General features: G+C 38.7%; 2 protein-coding genes across 2 annotated transcripts; one reads left to right on the plus strand and one right to left on the minus strand.

The window, feature by feature from the left end:
* The first annotated feature begins 517 nt into the window (after nucleotides 1-517).
* On the plus strand, nucleotides 518-16,502 carry pkd1l3 (polycystic kidney disease 1-like 3). The gene is made up of 23 exons (XM_013271688.3): nucleotides 518-880; nucleotides 2,527-2,616; nucleotides 2,715-2,740; nucleotides 2,835-2,868; nucleotides 3,016-3,128; nucleotides 3,250-3,312; nucleotides 3,425-3,583; nucleotides 3,673-3,779; nucleotides 3,911-4,034; nucleotides 4,124-4,246; nucleotides 5,053-5,272; nucleotides 5,418-5,599; nucleotides 5,706-5,936; nucleotides 6,038-6,139; nucleotides 7,491-7,669; nucleotides 8,273-8,419; nucleotides 8,524-8,726; nucleotides 9,277-9,464; nucleotides 9,661-9,793; nucleotides 10,538-10,733; nucleotides 10,844-11,072; nucleotides 11,270-11,354; nucleotides 12,394-16,502. Exons 1-23 carry the CDS (start codon nucleotides 550-552, stop codon nucleotides 12,438-12,440), a joined length of 3,312 nt encoding a protein of 1,103 aa, XP_013127142.2. The 5' UTR covers nucleotides 518-549; the 3' UTR covers nucleotides 12,441-16,502.
* On the minus strand, nucleotides 14,762-20,472 carry ist1 (IST1 factor associated with ESCRT-III). Its single transcript, XM_003445698.5, is given in 11 exon segments — nucleotides 14,762-16,629; nucleotides 17,059-17,104; nucleotides 17,593-17,656; nucleotides 17,658-17,695; nucleotides 18,526-18,708; nucleotides 18,801-18,911; nucleotides 19,013-19,096; nucleotides 19,204-19,291; nucleotides 19,369-19,549; nucleotides 19,651-19,751; nucleotides 20,324-20,472. Coding segments are annotated over 10 exon segments (1,050 nt in total). The 5' UTR covers nucleotides 19,739-19,751; nucleotides 20,324-20,472; the 3' UTR covers nucleotides 14,762-16,462.
* Between the last annotated feature and the right edge of the window lie 199 nt (nucleotides 20,473-20,671).

A 20,671-nucleotide genomic window follows, 5' to 3' on the forward strand; every position in this document is an offset into this window, starting at 1 on the left:
CATTGTAAACCATTGTGTTTATCTCCACTGTGCACATGACAATGAAACTTCATAGCTTCTAATAACAACAGGGCAATACTGAACAACAGTAGACTACAGGGATCATAATAATGGACAGCTAAAGCAAAAAGAAGACAAAGAAACAAAAGAAAATCCATCTTAAAAGAATGCAAATGACTAATAAGAAGATGCTTCTCACAAAAAGTCAACATGAAGGCAGGCAAGAGTTGATTCAAGAATCATATTTGGGGGGAAATGTCATTGTAATGGAATAAATTGTTTGTACTGTTAACTGCAAATCAAACACCGGATTCGTCCTTGCTCTTAGAAGGTCAGCCTGAGTGGCCTTTAATGACGCCCAGTGATTCAGTTTGCATCTTGTTTGAGTGTCTCGGGAGATTTTCCTAATGTATTAAGAACATATGCAGGGTTTCTCTGGAGAAAGCTCTCTGATTTTCATGTGATGGATTGAAGTGACCTTGCTCAGTATCTATTCCAACCACAGTTAGAGCAGCACTAAGCGCTCATGCTCTCCACAGAACAATAACAATGGATACGGTACTCCGGACCGCTGTCTTTGTGTGGATTTCAGCTGGATTTCTGTGTGTAGCTGGAAGAACCGAGAACTGTCCAAGAAACAACTTCACGGCAAAGTGTGAATTTGTTTTCAGAAATGTATGTTTCGAGTTTGTTGGAGAACCGAAAACCTATTCCCAGGCTAGGAGCAGCTGTGAAAAGCAAGGAGGAGAGCTCCTGAAGGGGATGAACAACCCAACCAAAATCTTCTTGGACAACATAACCCGAGACTGGAACACCAACTTCAATCACACATGGTGGCTTGAAAAGACGGTTGGAAGGGATAACTGGAAATCCACCAATAGTGAGTGAAATACACAAACACAACATGCATTTTGGTGCAGTAATTTTATTTTCTGTTGCACAGGTTACTGTGTTTTTGTGCCCTGTGAGTTTTCAAGTGAAGACATGTCTGAAAGAGTATGACAGACTTTGGAAGAAAAAAAGAAAAGAAAAAAGTACTTATTGGCTGTTTGATTTGATCCCTCACCAGTGTTTTGTTTTTTGGGTTGTTGTTTTTTGGGGTTTTCTTATTAGCAACCCCCCTGGTTGCTAATGGTTTAATCGTAATAGTTTTGTTGGCAAGCAATAAGCTACTGAAAGTCGATCGCCACTTTAGCTCAGTGTGTCCTTCTCTCTCTCACTCAACTTTCCTGTCTGTCTTCACTGCTCCAATATCTAAAAAAGGCAAAATGCCATAAAAATAATCTTTAAAAAACAGACTGAATGCCTTGTTTGCTTTAAACAACCCTCAAATCCCTTCATTAACTGCAGCAGTGCCATCATGAGCCTCTCACTGAAAAACTGCCATTTTCAAATCAACCCAGACCTGAAAGTAAGCTCAGGTCACTATATCGTTAAGAAGAAAAGATTATACATTACAATAAATTGACATGAACGTAAGTGAGGTTGATGACATTTGTGTGCTGAGAAAAGGCTGGGTTTCATTTGAATTTTTGTCATGTCACTACCAGCAGAAATTGAATTTAAATATTTTTGAATATTTTCCCTTGGGGTGTGTAAATGTTTTGTTTTGCTTTGTTTTGTTTTGCTTTGCTTTTTAAAGAAAATTCATGTCATAAAATAAGACAAACTTGCAGATCACAATAAATAAATTACCCAATAAGATTTCCAACAGCCCTACTTTGGAGGGTGAGACGAGTCAGGCTTGGTAGACCCCGAATGAAGCTCGAAGAGCTAACCGCGGGTCTTCTCTAGAGGGTTCGAGGATAGCCTGGTTGCATATTGTCTAGCTGTGGGAGAGCGCATATTCTTTTGTCTAGAAGTGGGAGTAGATGTAGGAACAAGGAATGAAGGTATAAGGAAATCTCTGTGAAAAGAAACCCTTCACAACTAAATGAACACCTGCGCTCATAACTCTTCTCCTTGATTATATGTTTTATACTTTACACCCGTGTCTCCTGAATATGGAAATTGTTTTCCACATCTGTAACAAAGAACACTTTTTGTGATCCATATGTTAAAATTTCAGGTTATTATCTCAAAATTTATACATACTACCACAAACTTTGAGAAAACAGCTTGAAATTTCAAGTTATTAGGTCAAAATGTTTAGATAATAATACAAAATTTTAACTTATGGTGGCAGAAATAAGTTTCCGTACCTGAAGGATTATCTCTACGATGAGGAAATGTTTGCCTCACAAGATTCCCACAACACTACCAGGATCAAAAAGGAAAATCTGCTCCATCCACCTGTGTTATTATCACTCAAATGTGTGTTATTAATCACACAAAGCAAGAAATGACAAAACATTACACATGGCTTCATGTGGCTTCTGGGATCATCTGTTTACATTTTACCTATAGATTATTGATTTGTAAATAATTGTCACATGTATTGACAGTTGCAGCCCTGTTGGTTGTTGTCTCGTTGTTAAACCTTTGTCTCAAAATCTAACTTTTCCTCATTTCATTTCTTTTCAACAGAAAACACCTCATGCACATACATGAAGCTGAATCCTCTCCAGCTCCTAACGTCTGACTGTAAAAAGAAAAGAGGCTTCCTCTGCACCCACAGTACGTGAAGCTTTCTGATCCGAGCTTTAACCTCATCAGATTTGTTTTCATTCTTCGTTTCTGCTATTTCATTCATAACATAACTTCTTGTTTTAAAGGTTTACAGTCTCCATCAAACACAAAGGTAAGACAAATACATTTCACAGGCAGTAATAAGCCACGCAACCCTCCAAGACTCAGCTTTCATATTGTCCACCTTGTTCATGTTTCCTTTGTAGTGTACTGAAATTTCCAGCCATGCAACCAGACATCGTAAGTTAGAATGAAACTTTATTGTGTCTTCTTAATAAACACCCTAAATGGCATAAATCTAGTGTTGTATAGCTTTGTCTCTGTCTTTTTCTTTTCTTTTCTTTTTTTACTGGACCTTGTTAAACCTCACATACACTTTGATTCAAGGGCACAAAAGGGGTCTACCTTCAAACCTTCCTGGTTTAATTCCAAACCTTAACGATCTATCTACAATCCTTCAAGATGCTTTAACAACCTTAAACATTAACATATTTCTCCAGGTGAGACAAATCCTTTTACATATCAACATGTTTTTTCATAAATTATGAGGAGCTTTGAATTGGAAATATTTTTTTATAAAAATACCCCAGAGTTAAAAGCTGTCCCTTTTTCCTGAGACAGAATGCAGACAGAGTACTAAAAACGATGGAAGTGACACCAGGGCAACCGACAGATAGCAACAGGGTGAGTACCTTTATTTAGGAAAGCCAGTGAGAAAACTTTCATCATTACTGTTTTATTCTCATGTTTTTATATTTGTGCTGTGCTAAATTCTCCCTTATTTTTCTTCCAAAAGCAAGCATTTGTGACAAAATTGTTGGCAACTGTTAAGTTACTGAATGTCTCATTTGCCTTGAACAACACCGAGACACTCAATCACATCATTAACTGCAGCAGTGCCATCCTGAGTCTGTCACTGAAAAACTGCGATCTTAAAAACAACCAAAACAATCAAGTAAGTTAGAGTAACTACATCACCAGCAGCATAAATGTCTCTGTTATTGTTTCATCTCTCACACTGGAATGATGTTTTTTCTTCTCCAGGGTTTTTTTGAAAGTGTCTTTAAGGTTATTTTGCAAGTCACTAACCTGCTATCAGGAGAGGACCAGTTTGTCATGCAATACCCAATGGGCACCATTTATCAGAAAAGGTTGGTATTTTGCTTTAAAATAACACTTGCCTGTGCTTTAAAACGTTTAAATTGTTTTATAAAATGTATCAAATTAATCCTGTTTTATAAAAATTAATTTTTATAAAATGTATTCCCCACCCCACCCCCAGACAAAAACCCTCTGGCGTCGGCAATTCAGAGCTGGGTTCAAAAGAAAAAGGCAATTTCGCTAAGCTCCCTTCAAATTCAGTGCTTGGACCCCTGCTTGATAAGTACAGCAACATCATCTCTCAGGTCTGAGTATGTGTGTGTGTTATCATCATTAGTGTTTTTATCTTTGCTGACATCTACAACCTGTTTAACTGAGCATTCGTCACTCTTAGATGACTACGTTCAATGAAAATCCCTATCCATCTGATGACAACATAACAGGAAGTGTGTGCAGCCTTTCACTTAGTGATGGAACGCAGGACATTAAGGTGGCAAACCTGACAGAGATGGTGGAGGTACAGCCAACTTACTGCTTACTGTAGGAGAACAGCACAGTCGACATTATTCATTACACATCTGTCAATATCAACACATCTGTCAATATCAAATTTCTCTGCACAGTCATCACGCCCAAAGCAGTTCCAACAGCAAGCATCAGAGCTATAGAAAATTTAAGAAAAAAAGTCTAATCTCAAATCATGTTTTATTGTCAGTTTTGTGTCCATTTTGGAAAATGACTTAAACTGAATATATACCAGTACAGGAGGTATGTAAGTGCACAATAACCTACTGGAAGCACAACTACACAATGAGATCAATTATATGCGTGTGTATCAATAACATGACATCAAAAATAAACTGTTTAAACATCATAATTACTCTCAGTTATCTTTATTAAGATAACATGATTTAGGACCATAGTTTTACTTTTTTATTTTATTGAATTTTTGCATAAGGAATCCCAACAGCTCCTTCATTTGCCAGTTTGTTTGAAATGTCAGTTGTTTTAAATAAGACAGGGTGTGCCTGCAGGCCCAAATGGTGTCTTAACAAAACCCAGATTTTAAGACAGGAGGTGACTTTTACATTCTTAGTGTAGCTACAGGTAGAAGAACGGAGGTGTAAGTACAGTAAAGCTTTCAGTGATGCCTGGTGAATAGTTATAATAGTTTATAATATCTAACTACTAATTCACTAATTAAATATGAATCGAGATGGGTCGGTTAATACTGGGAAGCTTGCTTTAAAACAAAAACGTTGGAATATTTAATTTTATAACACAGAGTGAAATAAGGACTCATTCTTTCCCTCCTTTCACCAGATCTTTTTGGCTCGTCCAAATGCTGCAGATCTGATCAACACTACTGTCGTGTTGGAGAAAAACTCAAAATCGGTGACTATACTCAACATCTCAGACACTAATATGACGATCTTCTTCGGCGTGGAGCCCAGTGCGAATGTGTCACTGGTTCTCCTCTTGTCTCATGGGTTGCCTCCTAATAACACATACTACAGCAACAGAACCGTACTGAACCGCACAGGTAGCTGTCAGCAAGGTCAAATTGGGTCACTAGAATGGCCACACCTCACTCTGGTATTATTTATATGTAGTGATCATAGCAAAAACACTTATTTATGCAGTATATTTAAGTTTTGTTTTTGGGGCTTTTTGCTTTTTTGCTTTAGAGGGCTTTCGCTGGATGATAACACCAGACATGTTACAAAAGACTCCTGGGACTTGGTATATTGATGCAAGAGTTTCTGATTCTGAATGGCAGCCAGACTTGAACCTGAAGATCACCACTTTTATGAGCAAGTGCCTGTACTGGAACACAGACACGCAGGCATGGAGCAATGAAGGCTGTATGGTATGTTTTCACCCGGATAAAATCTGATCATTTGGCTCTTTATGAACTGTATTCTTATAGTAGCATAGGTGAGTACCAGTCAGTGATGTGTTGTGTTTTTCCTCAGGTGGGGAAAGAAAGCACTCCACAACGAACGCAGTGTCTCTGTAATCACCTCACTTTCTTTGGGAGCTCCTTCTTTGTGATGCCAAACTACGTCGACATATCCCGCACTGCAGAGCTGTTTGCCACTGTGAATCAGAACTATGTGGTGCTGGCCCTGCTGTGTGCATTTTTCGGACTCTACCTGATCACACTGCTGTGGGCCTGCTATGCTGACCGGAGGGCACGCTCAAGGGTCAGCCTGTCTCCCGCCAGTTTTCATAAATCCAGCCTTTTTTGGGGTGTATATTTTCATGTTATTTAACATCACAATGTTGTACGTTTTTGAACCTTCAGAGAAAGATGACACTCTTGGAGGACAATCACCCAGCTGCACAGTACAGCTACCTGATCGGCATCCAAACTGGACGTCGCAGAAATGCTGGGACCAGTGCCAATGTAAGTCTTTTTTCCACTGACAGCAGAGATGGGCAGATCAATCAAAATATCATTTCAACTCAGTTTTATTTATATAGTGCCAAATCACAACAGTCGTATCAAGGTGCTTAGTATCGATTGTATTAATACCAGTGCTGGTATTAGTATCATATTGATACTATCACAATAGGATTGATACTTTGTTTGTATCCTCTAAGTTCAGTATGTAGTCCACTGAACTGTGTTAAAAAAACATTTTAATGAAAAATATACCTTAAACATGCACTATTAAAAATCTCTGAAGCCTTTTGTGTTGATGGTCACATCTTTATTTGTAGCTGATAGCACAATATAGCTTTAGAGACACATTAACATTCCAGGTCTCAGTTTCAAAATACACAAAAAGCTGAGAAGCGTTGCTTTGTTGCATTAACTAAGTTTTCTCAAAAGCATAAATCACAGTTTTTTAGTGGTCATTAAAATGTGTTTAGGATTTGCAAATTGATAATGAGTCATCTGATACATCATGACCCATTGCTTTCCCCTGCAAAGTATCAGTCTTCACAATACTGGCCCTGTATTTATACAGTATCAGATTGATACCAAAATTTTCAGTATCACGCAGCACTAACTGACAGTTTAACAAAAGTTTTCACTACCTTACAGACAGGCAATGGATTCAGTTCAGTTTATAGTGGAAATTTAGTTGATAAAGAACATTTACATTTAAAACAAGTCAATATATTTGTTAAAAAGAAAAAAAAGTTCCATTTAGGCAAACGAGAAGCAAACATGGCCATCGGAAAAAGGACTATGTAAATATGGGCGCCTCCCTAAAGGATAGGCTCATTTAAATCTTGCTACATGTAGAAGACTATAAACCACAATCACTGTGGATGATTACAGAAAACAAACCCGATTCAATGCTCAGACGGGCATCTTAGTGTTGTTTTCAGACAGGATGACATACCTGTCTTTAATGAATAAGACTCTTTTACAGCCAACTCACAACTTCCGACTGACACTGGATTACTGGATAGGTTGACAGAGTCACTCACTATAACAACAATACTATAATAACTATAAATGAAGAAGTATGAAAGAAATTCCTAAGGACTATATGTCAAAGACTATTGTTAACTTATGTTTTCCTAACATTATTTTGTCATGCACTAATATTATATCTACAAGAAGAGTGAATGTGCTTAAATGCATGGAAGCCGGTTTGAAATTACATATGAAATCAGTCTAGAAACCCCGATCACCGGTTATGTCAAGTCTTCACAGTTCGTTGCACAAGGCCAAAAATAGTACGGTTTTTCAAGTATATACAGTCTGGGTCACTTCATCGGTACGCTGTGCTCTCCCGCAGGTCACAGTGAAGCTGATTGGCTCAGAAGCAGAGAGTAACATACACACTCTCACAGACCCTGAGAAGCCAGTGTTTGAGAGAGGATCTGTTGATTATTTCGTGCTGGCCACACCCTTCCCACTGGGTGAAGTACAGACCATCAGGCTGCAGCACGACAACTCTGGAGGTCATCCATCATGGTAAGGACGTGAGCAGCAAAAAGTAGTAGTTTGGGGCTACGTCAGATCAGAATGAAGTGCTTTTCATCAGAAATGAGAATGTTTTCTCTCAAACGTACAGAAAGATCTCAGTGGCAACTAATTAAAAACTGCTATTTAAAAATAATAATCTCACACAGCTGTGTGTTTTTTTATCCTTGGATTGTACTGGTAAGGGGCTAGTCAAGGGCGGGGGATGCATGTTTAAGGTATTTAAAGATGCATTTAAATACCTTCCTGATGGTTTTATGCCCTCATTCATTCATTTTAAGTTTCTTTTAATGCAAGATGATGCTCATTTTGTTAACTGTGATTCTATTTAGAGTAAAATAGATGATAAAGCATGCTATGATTTATAGTGTGGCTACTAGGAATATATAGATTTGGGTCCACACTAATGACATCTGATGTGTGTTTCTTTCACACAGTATAGTGAGTTAAATAAAATAAGATACAAAATATGAAAAAGCAATTCTTTTTTTCTGTTTTCCGAGTTTGCAAAGTTGCTTTTTATTTCCATGATTTTAATTGCTTAGGTGAATGTTAAACGTGTCGTCTTTCATTTCTGTATATTTTCCTTTAAAGGTACATAAACAAAATGACTGTACAGGACCTCCAAACGCGGCACATGTGGCACTTCTTTTGTGAATGCTGGCTGAGTTCTGAGCGAGGAGACGGCATGACCAAGAAAACCTTCAATGCTGCAAAAGTCAACGAGGTTGCCAGCTTCAGGTTAGAGTTAGAGTCCCTTTACACTGCTGAAAATAAGTTGCTCATCACATCGCTCACATTAAGTTATTATTTTTGTCATTGCGTGTTTCTCTGCCCTCTCTCAGGAACATTTTCCAGACCAGAACATCGACTGGATTTAGAGACGAACACATCTGGGTGTCCATCGTGGATCCTCCCTCACGCAGCCCGTTCACACGTGCCCAGAGGGTTTCTTGCTGCATGTGCCTTCTGCTCTGTACCATGGCCATCAACATCGCCTTCTGGAACATCCCTGTGGATCCAAACTCAACAGTACTCTTTTCAATGGGTGATTACAAAATCTTAGATTATTGTTTGATTACTGGATTGTTACATCTGTTTCTTAGCATGAAACAGCAAAATTTAATTCAAGGTGAACCTGCTCTTTGTGCTGATATTAGCAGTGTTTTTGTTATCTAGGGCTGCATGCCAAAGAAGAAGATGACTGGTTCTTAATAATTACCTACAACACATCTGCATCCAGATGTGCACACAACTCAGCACCTTACTAACTACGCCTGGCCAAGCACTGTTAAAACTGCTGCCTTTTTTGCAGATCCACGTGTTATTGAGTCTTTAGAGTCTGCACTTAAAATCTACTGTTGGTGTGACCGTCAGTCACACTTTTCCATTGTATGGATAGATATTCAGTATTCACACAGAAATAATGTAAAGTTGATTCCGTGAGGTTAGAGAACAAACAATGGCACACAACTCTGCTGTAAACACTGCAGTAAAACTGTGTTGCTGTTTCCAGCTGTTTATTTGGGTGCTATTAGCCGGAGCTAAATTAGTTGCTTCACATCATCATCACTGTCCCCTTTTTTGTGTCTGTCCAGGTTCAATAAAGATGACCTGGCAGGACCTCATGGTGGGCGTGCAGTGCGGTCTCCTCATGTTCCCAATCAACATCCTCATCATCACAATCTTTCGAAGCATCAAACCTCGCATAGTTCCAAAATCTAAGAAAGCTGACCCCGAGGAGAACCTAAGACCCCCCATAGTCAACATACCGACTGTGCTGAGGGTGCGTTTTATGTTTATATTTGTCTGATGACTCTTACTCATCGCAGAACCTGCAAGCCTGAGACGCTTTCCGAATTTAGTCCATGTCATAGTCCGTGTAGCTCTGGCTTCTCCTTTGCTATTACGTACTTACCGATGCAGTGAAACAGTGCACTGCTCATGTGTAATCTAGTATTTGTTGTTCTTCCCTCCAACAGGATGTAGAGCAGATCATTTTTTTGGCAAGCAAGAGCCCAAGAAACAAGATGCTAGAGATGCACAGACTGGAATCCGTTGCCGATCTCTTCTCTGCCTTGGACAGGTTGAATGAATTAATTCAGCACATGCAAGGTAGTTTTATTTCATTCTTACTTCATACTTTAATCTCAGCAAAGGAAAGAAAAAAGAGACAGATAAAATGTTTATAATATACTCAAATTAACATGAATACACATAAGTAAAATACTATTAGAGATTTTAAAATGATAAAAGAGTACATAAGATGCATAAGCTTATGAATACGGCAGTTTGTTGCTACTTTAACTGACAGAACCAATAACAAGACCTGTGAACGCTTATTTCTTTGCTCTCACCCCATCAACAGTTATTTCAAACAGTCTAAAATCTTAAATTTTTTAACAATTATACTCTTTTTTTTTTAGTAAGGCAGCTGTGCAGTGCACATTTTATCTTTAACAAATGCTCAGTATATGATTCAGACGTCATGCACTGGTTAGTATTCACAGAGGGAGACCTATCTCAAAGAAACCACAGTGGTGAGAAACATGACGCTTGTATTTAAGGCTTATTTTCTATTTTTTAAGGTTGTCAGGAAAAAAAATCAATACCATCAGACGTATCTTTTAAAGCTTTCCAAGTAGCACACTCCTAGGACCTATTTCTTTTTATTCAAATTACACTTTAGGCAAATAATTTCCCCTCTGCCTGATCAGTCCAAGCAGCTGCACTTTTCTGTGACAGCAGTGTTACCTTTCTTCTCAGAAAGAGGTAACTTCAAGGCCTGGCATGCCCGGGCACGCACAGAGAAACGTAACTACCTTCTTATGTACATGTTTAAATATAAATCTTTCTCAGGAGAGAGTGAGAGTGACCACCACTTGGTGTACTGCAGCAAGTTTCTCCTAGCTAGTCTCTGTCATCTCCTGATGTGCCTGGAGAAACTGGATTTCAGATACTTTGCGACTCTAGAACAGTACCAGCAGGCCCTCAACTACACCAACGCGCTGGTTCACAAGACTGAGATGGTCTTCAGCAGCCACTTGGCCTACTGGTCAGTACTCCAACTGCCAGTGAGACAAAAATATTTGAGAGCTATTTGTGCTATTGTACTGAACTGGGACATCATGCGTGTGTTTTTCTATCCATCTCATCCCGGCCCAGCCCACCTCCTGCGAAGAAACCAAAGAAGAAAGCAACGACTATCCTGGGCTGCTGGCTGCCATGGTGGTTTGTGTTCGTGGGCTGGTTCCTGTTGCTGTCCATCAGCGGCATTTCAACTTTCTTCACCTTGTTGTATGGCTTTCAGTACGGCAAAGAGAAGTCCATCAAGTGGGTCATGTCTCTGGGCCTCTCCCTTTTTGAAAGCATCTTTATTCTGCAGCCTCTCAAGGTTCGTAAAATAAATCCCTTTTTTAAAAAGTCAGTTTGCTTGACATGTTTTCCTGCATGTCACGCTCTGAGATGTTGCATTTATTTTAAGATACTTGGGTTTCTACAGAATGTTGCAGATTGTTTCTGTTTTTTAAATTTTTTGCAAATGTGTATGTAACATTATTAGTTTGTTGTGCGGTCTGCTTTTTCTCACAGGTGATAGGCGTTGCTGTGATTTTCGCCCTCCTGCTCAAACCTGTAGCTGTAGACGAGAGTGAAGAAGTTGAGCAAGTCCTGTTAGGTAAGAAAAAAGCCTTATGTAGTCTGTGCAGCCAGAACAGGTCAGTGCAAAGCTGTAAGTATATACTGTGATGTTTTTGTTGAATAATTTTTTTATATTTACAAAAAAGTACCCATTTCTTTTTCTTTTTATAAATCTTGTTATAATAATTTATAAATATTTAATATAAATATTAAAGTTAAATAAAAGTTTTTTTCTTTGATAATAATAATTAGTAGTATTAGTGTAAACTAGGCACTTTTTTGTTACTCTCCATAATGACCTCTTTGTGCTACTTGTGACATTTTTCTCAGCAGTGTGTCAGCGTCTTTGTTTTTTTGGTCACATTTTAAAAAAACCAAAAAATTAGAAGGCCTTATTGTCACTGTACTAAAATATAATGATATTAGGAGAGCCGCTATTGTTTGGTGCATTAAAGTTCTTAACATATTGTCCATTATAACACTACGCATCTGTGTATGCATCAATCTTATACAACTTAATGTAAATAATTAGATTCATGAATATATATAAAAATTAGTAGATGCAACAAGGATGCATTTGTTGCAAAAAGCAAAATTGTGGTGGACTGATTTCATTTTACATGTTTGCACTGACTTAGAGTCCAAATGAAATGAAACAGGTTGGATGAACCTATTTTGCATGAAACTTAATTTGCGTGTACATGTAAAAATAATCATTCATATTTCAAATTGGAAGAATTTCTTTACCAACATGCAAAGAAATATAGGTTTCATATTAACCTGAGATAGCGTCTAAATATTATTCAACACACAGGAAAGATTTACTGCAAACTCCTCATTCACATTTCACGAAGCAGACCAAGGAAGCCTTTTCCACTTTATTTCAGCTTGGCTGCCGAGAGCTCTGATGTAATCATGCAGATCACACAACCCAAAATTTTTGTTGACAGCGATAAACGACTGATCCTTTTCATTTCCTGTTACCTTTCTCTCGTGCTTCTGTGTATCCATGTACCCTTTGCGGAGTTTGAGATAAGTGCTTTGAGTCTTACAGTTGTGTCTTCTCCATTTAACAGAGCAACAGGAAAAGTGCAGACAGTACAGCGGCAGGGACACGATGTGAGGATACTGCATTTGACGACATGACCTGTCTCCTCCAACATGCACAGCTGCGACACACGGCCCCCCCTCGCTTCTTAGACAATCTTTTGCACTTATTGTAAGTTTTACTTTCTGGATATAGAGCTGCATAACACATCGTGGTGTTTTGTATGTGTACAGAGTTTCCAGTACCTATGAGAATCTTTTTGAAGTTGTGAGTCAGAGTAATGGGCAATTAAATAACTGTTCTTGTATGTAAAATTCACCATGAATACGTATGTGAAAAAGAGATTTTTTTTTCCTTTTTAAAAAAGTGGTTGATACATTCATTTAATGCTAGTGCAAAACACATATACAGATTCACATATATGTAAACAAGTTAAGAACTATTATCATGGAGTGTGAAAAAAGCTGTCCTTTATCCAATAAAGTACAATAAAGTAGTGATCCAGGAGAAATAGAAGAGAAATTTCAACAGAAAAAAACCCTGCAAAGAATTATTTTTCAGTAACTTTAACACAGCTTCCTGTTTAAATGCTTCCCTATGATTCTAATGGTTAATAGCGTTCACTATCTCCTACCTACTGACTGTAAATGAAGTTGTGTGAAATAGTGCGAAGGTACTTTTATGTTGCTGCTCATCTGGGATCTAATGATTAATTGATTACATTTTTCATTTCACTCCTGTGACTGTAATTGATACTGAAAGTGTGTTTCATGCCTCTTTATCACTCATACCTGCATCTGTGAGATTCATTCAGTCCTCAGTTTGAAACACTTATGTAACAGATCTCACTTCATTCAAGTTTGTGCTTTTGGTTTGGGAATATAAGCTGTTCTTCAGACAGCTGATTGTCCTGTCTTAGATCTTCTGTGCTTAATCACAAATGATTTAAACTATTTATTCACTGGTGTCATACAGTAGTATTATATGTGTGAATTTCAATAAACAGCTCTGCAGTTGCTTAGTTGATGTTTAATGTTTAAATGATTTATAAAATTGAACTCGGGTCAAAAAGAGATGTGTTGATCTGTGTATACATCCCTATTGAATCCCAGAGATGACCAGCAGCTTACATAACAATTAACAGTCACTCCATTAGTAAAATACATCAGTGCACAAAGACTATCACACCAGATCACCAGAGGCTGGAAAGCTGAACCAAAAAGTGGTATTTGTGACCTTTGCATGATTACCACTAAACCTCTTGCAAATTTTGTATGTTTTTATAAGTTCAATATAAAAAATTAAAAAAAAACTACCTCCCAGCTTTAGTAACTTTCCACACATGTTCATCCACATTTTCCCTGACTGAGGCTCAGGAGGTGGAGCAGGTTGTCCACTAAAGGTCGGGAGTTCAGTGCCTGGCTGCTCCAGTCTACATGCCAAAGTATCGTGGGCCAAAACATTGACCCCCGGGTTGCTTCTGATGCGTTCGTCAGAGTGTGAATTGTGAAGTGCTATATAAGAAGCAGTCCACTTACTATTTACAATCACACTCCCGCATTTAGTTTATTGGGATCTGCTCATCTCAACAGCATCCCAACCTTTGGAAACAGAACTCTCGAGTCTTATTTGGACACCAGTTTAAAAAATAGTCGGCTCAATCACACAGAAAAACACAAATATTATGTGTGTAAAACGGTGTGACCACAGAGTATAAGACTTAAGAAATTCAACTCATTCCAATTCAAAACAAGAGCAACCTCAAGGCATTTTATATTGTAAAGAAAAGATCCTACAATATTAGATAGAAAACAGTGGGGAGGAAGAACTCCCTTTCAACAGGAAGAAACCTCCAGGATATGCAGGCTCAGGGAGGGGAAAGAGATAAGGAGAAAAGAAGGGAGACACAGACAAAAACTATGAAAGAGAAAACATGAGCTTTATCAAAAGGAAAACTTTAAGCCTAATCTCTCTCCCAAATCCAAACTGAGAGCTGGAGTGAGGCCTGATACCTGAAGGCTCTGCCTCTCATCCTACTTTTAGGATGAGAAGACTGTCGAAAACCAAATGATCATCCAAACTTAACAGGATGCAGTTTTCACATGATTGTGCCGCTCTTAACTCATACCTGTATTGATCACAAGTGTCAAACAGAAAATGGGTCAAATATGACTTGATGCAATACTATGTTGTAAAAACTGAAAGGATCCATTATGTAAAGAGGTTAGTTTCACATTAACTTAAAACGCAGTATGTTTTACATCATTGAAAAAATGATTTCCTTTTCAGAGCTTTGCCTTAACATTAGGGACCTCTGCTGGTTACCATTGAGATTTACAGGTTGTTGTGTTTTTTTAAGAAAAATTGATGGAAAATTATGTGCAAATCTTACAAGCTTTCCAGTTCCAAATAGTCTTTTATTAAATTATTATTGTAGTATACATTGTTTGGGGGGGGGTAATATTTTTTTGCAACAAGACACTATTTTGTGTCTTAAAGTTTAACATGAAAGAACAATCCAACATAGAAAAGACAGTGAGCAGATCACAGTTCTGTAGTGTTAATTATCTCTCCATTTTCTCCCAGCTCATGTAAAACTATTAATTAACTGCACGTATAACCCAGCGGGGAAGCTTTTCAAAGCACATCCAGAGATTGCTGAGTCATATTATTCAAGGCCACCGTCTATTTTCCATGCAAGCAGAGCCCAGTGTAGTCAAGTTACAGAAACAATAACAAAAACCTCTCACTACACTTATTACAATAATTAGAAACATCTACCTCTAGTGCCTGCACAGATTTTTTTAATCTATCAAGCAAATTAAAACTCAGAATCTGTGGAGTGTAACGCAAATAAGGTCAACTAGAAACTGAAAAACGCATTACGTGTCCAGTCTTGGTGGATAACAGATGATTAATCCTAAAACAGACTGGCAAGGCCTCGGATGAGAGGTGATAGGTAAGGCAAATGGAGTGGTGAACATACAGTACAAGACCCATGCACACGATCACAAAAGACGGCACAAACTTTTTCCTCTGCTCTGAAACTTTCCATCTAATCAAATCAGTTTGTTGTCTGGCTGCTTTCGCCTGCCAGGATTTTAATTGCAAATTTGTTTGTTCAGTCATAAAAAAGTGCAGGTATTTTGTAAAACTGACATTCAAAAGGGCAAAAAGAAAACTTTATTTGGAGATACTGTATATAAAACAGATTTGTCAAATATTGAACAATTCCCGGCTGCCAAACTCCTTTTCCTATACAGTTAAATCATGTAAATAAGTCTACCTATATTGCTGTAAGTGTTTTATATTACAGATTTCCATACATGTTGTCACTTTACATCTGTGTCCCATCGCCCCTCAAACGGAAAAGGTTTGAAACCTGATATAAATATACCTTGAAGTTTGAGAAGCTCGGTAATGATGAGCATTTAACGATCCCACAGTGAGAAAAACTGCGTAACACACTGAAAATATGGCTTCTATGTGTCTCTGTACAGCTGAGAAAAACCTCAGTGACTGTTGGAGCCTCGCTTTGGAAACAAAATGGTGACTTTAATGCGTAAAAGGTTGTTCGCCACCGAGATGGCGCAGCCCGCTATACCTGTCAAACTGGTCTGAGATGGGACTGAGCGACACAGTGGATCACAGCAACAGTGTGTGCAAAGCGGAATAAAGGCATGTACTATGAATATCAATCAAACCCAAATCCTTCAGGAAAATCAACACATAAGATCTAAATGTGAACATATTAATTATCACACAGACAAATGGAAAAGGTTAAAAGTCAGTGCGATTTTAAATAAGGAGCGAGAAGGGGTGAACACCCACATGATTGTTTAAGATTTTATCCAACGTGCCACTAGAAGGAAATGAAATCATGTGGCACTTAAAAGTACTGTCTCTCATTAGCTGGTCATAGCTATATAAATGAGGTAATAGATTACATGTATGTTTAATATTTGTGTAAAATTACTTCACCAAGAAAGAGGGAGGAGAGCTACCCAAATCTGATTCAGAGCCTTGAACAATTCCCATTTCCTGTTCTGAGCTGTGTAGGTGACACAGGCCTGTTTATGTATATCAGGTTAAAGCATTTAGGTCTTCTTCTTCAGCTCCTCAAAGCGCCGCGTCAAATCATCAAAGTCAATGTCATCCGAGGTGGTGTTGCTTCTGCCCAAGGAGGATGTTGGGAGTGTGTCGGGAACAGATGGGAGTTCTGGAAGAGCGTTGTTGTCATAAATCCGAGCCGAAGGAGCGGGACCTGGAGAGTAACGGGCATTAATTATTTAGGAAAATGTTTGCAAGGTGAGCATTTTAAGGATAACTTAAGTCCTACCCTACTTTATTTTCCCACCTTGTTAAAATCTACTGCAAACAAGACAGATTAAAATAAATAAATAAATAAATGAATAAATAAACTTCCTCTGTTTCACAGACCTCCGCCACCTGTGAGCTGCACTCTGTAACCTTTGCTTTCATTAGTATGAGCGTCACATACAGCGTCCTTCTGCAGTACGTAAATACACATCAAAGCAGCAAATCTGCTTCCAACAAGCACACCGGAATGCTAATAATACTTAATTTGCACAATAAATTACAAGATAATTTTGTCAAAGAGTTACGTACATAAGAAAACACAAAATATTCCCCCCTCATCATTTAACTGCTGCTGATTGTTGACAGAACTCACCTACGCCCTGGGAAGGAACAGAAGGTTTTTCAGTTAGGTCGTCAATCTGAAACAAATAAATGTATTCGTGATGAAGTCATCCCCATATTTAAAACCAAAAACAAATATATACATATATTTGTTAGTATTAATAAGATTTTGATTAATACTTCATTTCAAAAAGGCAGATGCAAAAACAAACCGAAATAAAAGAAAAAAAAATGGAAACCATCACCTTTAGTGTGCAACACTAAACATGATTTTTGGCAAAGGACCTCAGTTATCACTTCTTTCAGTCCCGCTCAGAAAAGCTGATCAGGTCATAGTTAGTAGGTTAAAGTTGGCAAATTTCATGCTACCTACATCTGTGCAGATGAACCTGAATCTGGGCCTACTCTGAGAAATAATGTTAAAGTATGGAGGACAGGCAGAACTGTAAGCAAGCCGAATAAACAGTTCTTCCCTGAGTGGTTCCCTGCCCTGTCCGTCTGTCCATCTTTGGAAACATGAAGGGGGGCATGGATGGAGGGGAAGGGTTCAGTCGTACAGACTTACAGACTCGTATGTAGGGGGAGAAGTGGGCAACTGAGGTGGCTGCCCTCCTCCCATGGGGGGGCTGGAAGCTGTTGTAGGTTCCAACGGGTGCATGAAACGGTTCCTGGGGGTAAACAAAATAAAAGGGAAAAAAAAAGGTCAAACAAGTTTGAGGAAGGTAGCTAACTGTTGTACACATACACTACAAGGTCAAAAGTATTGGGCCATACCTCTTTTGTGAATGAATGGGTCATTCACTGTCTCTGAACTGGTACTGTAATACGATGTTACCAGTGTAACAAGTCAGGCTGTTAAATGGATCACTAACAGTGCTGACTCAATAACTGTGGAGCTCTAACATCTGGCATTAATATCAGCCCCAAAACTGTGTGCCAAGAGTTCATTGATTCATTCTTCATTGATTCCCATAGGTGTAGGTGGCCCAGTACTTTTATCAATATAGTGTATAGTTCTCATAGAAAGTAAATACAACAAACTAGAATCAATTTCATCCTGGTGATCTTACTACCATTAAATCGTCCTCAAAACAACATGCTTCAAAAGTCAGAAGCAGCTGTGAAGGACTTTTAATACTGTTAAAATGTAACAAAATATACATTTTTCTTTAGAACAAGAGGTGTAAATGCTCTATGCTATCTATGCCTTTCAGAAATGGATGAAAAGCTGATGGGTCACTGCCAGTAGTAACAAATTACTGCTTTGCTAATGTCTTTAGATGTTCTGAGAACCAAAAACAAATTCCATCCAGATACACATGTAGCAATATCCTGAATATGGGCATAACATTATCTTCATGTCATTACAGGGCAAAGTTAGAAAAGTGTTTTTGTTTTAATGTCAGTGAAATGTTGTTCACGTTAAATCTGTTACAGAAAGTAAAAAGCAACACAATATTATTCAACTAAATCATCGTCTTTAAAAGGAAATTCTTACAGCTCCGTTGGGAGGTGGATAGTTGAAAGCTGTTGGCATTGGCATAGCCATAGGCATGGGCATAGGCATATGGATTCCAGGAGCTGGAGGAGCTGTGAATCCTCCACCACCTCCTCCTCCTCCAGACTTCCTGTCATTGTCGACATCAATCAGGTCTGCCTCCTCCCCAGTACACACCTCGGGCTATCCGGAGAAGTAGCGGATGGTAAATAAACAAACAGAGGGCAAAATTTCCAACTTTCACACTGAGTAACAACAGATTCTTTACTGCTTACCCGGACCATGGCGTCGGGCTCATAGGGGACATTGTAGTTCTTTGCAATCTCTATCAAGTAGCGCTCGACCAAGATCTTGGGAGGAGCCTCAACACTCAGTTTGTGCATCAGCTGAAATCAGATATTTGATTAGATGTCGCTAAGAGCACACTAGACAAAAGGTTCATACATTCCTATACAAGCTTGTGGACAGTCACTGGGAAAAAAATTACCCTGTCGTTGACTGTGCCAATCTGGTTTGTCCTGCATAGCTTGCCGTACTCCTTGCTATATTTTGCACACAGCTGTTCAGACACCTAAAAGAAGATTTTAGAAACAAGATTGTCAATACTGACTTGAAAGGAATAGATGTAAATACAAAGTGTTTATTATTACTGGAGACAAATTTTTAGATAGAACTTACAATTTTTAGCTCAGACACTTCTGACTGCAGACGAGGAGCTGCCCAGATGAGGGTGGACACTGCTTCCTGTAAGCCTGGATCTAGTTCTCTAATAATGGGTAAATTGCAACCGAGTTAACAAGGACGAACGCTGAAGGTAAGTAATTTACAATGCTCAGTACTCACTTCATAGACTGAATGAGGCCAAAGCGAGTCAACAGCAGGTCACAGTAAAGCTCTAAGATCTCCATGGCTTCAACCAGATAGTCCTCTCTGATGATGTGCTCCACACGGATCCGTGCCCGCTCATCCTTACCTGATGACAGGTAATCTGCAATCTCCTTCCTGGCCTTCTGAGCAAGCTCAGCTTCATGTTAAATTTGTAGATACGGAAAACAGAAAAAAAATTAGAACTACTTTACAAATAAAGACCCACTTCAGATATTGGAGATCAGCTCCATGACTCACTTTTCTTTTTTTCAAGGAGTTTGAGTCGGTTGATGACCAGTCGGAGGTTGACTCTCAGCCTCTCTGATTTGAAACCTCCTCCCAGCATGATGACGGACAGCCTTTGAACAGGAGAGAGGAGAGGGGAAATAAGTGAAGACTACCTATGGAGCCCATCTAACTTCTATACCACCTCTGATCCAGTGAGTCACTCAATCATGTGAGCATGACCAACCCATCGTAACACAATGACTCCGCACATTCACGCGACACACAACACAAACACACACGTAAACAAAGTCAGGAATAAACATTAAGTTAGTTACCAACACAAAGTATTAAACTACTAACGACTCAAAACATTAGCTTTAGCTTGACGCCGAGAACAGGTAACAAGGCCAGCCATGCTACTTAAACGATACCTTCTTATCGAGTACGGTGCCTTTTTATCTACTAATCTTACAATATTACAATCATTCAATTTTAAAAACCCGAGCCGGTGCTTGTGTGAACAAACCTGTTAGCTACAGCCTTTGCTTTGTTAGCAGTCTTCTGTTATCGTTTGTGCTAGCTACCGACCTAGCTCCGTCGTTTAACGTCAACAAAGCCAAGTCAAATACACTGAAAGACTTTAAGAATTCAGATAGTTTCGAAATAGTTTAATAGGTAAAAAAAAAAAATGTCAGAAGCTTACCTGTAAATACGAGTCGAGCGCACACACCAACTTATTTGAGTTTCTGTCTTGTGTTTCGTCGCTCACTTCACTTCCGTGATTATCTCCAGTGACGTCATGGGGAATAACCCAGGGGCGGGGTCGCCGTCTGAATCAAAGGAGCGTCAGGTGCAGGTGTGACCCAGTTGTCAGCCGATGACGTTATTTTTTTTCTTCTTTAAAAAAAAAAAAAAATGTCCCTAATGCTTCTTCTTACAGATAAATATATAAATAAAACAGTTTGCATGCTATTTTAGAAATACCGCAGCTGTCCACAGTACAGGGTAAACCAATGAGTTTAGTAGTTAACAGAGGTAAAGTTATATGGAG

This window comes from Oreochromis niloticus, linkage group LG1 (assembly GCF_001858045.2).
Source record: "Oreochromis niloticus isolate F11D_XX linkage group LG1, O_niloticus_UMD_NMBU, whole genome shotgun sequence".
Classification (NCBI taxonomy): Eukaryota; Metazoa; Chordata; class Actinopteri; order Cichliformes; family Cichlidae; genus Oreochromis; species Oreochromis niloticus.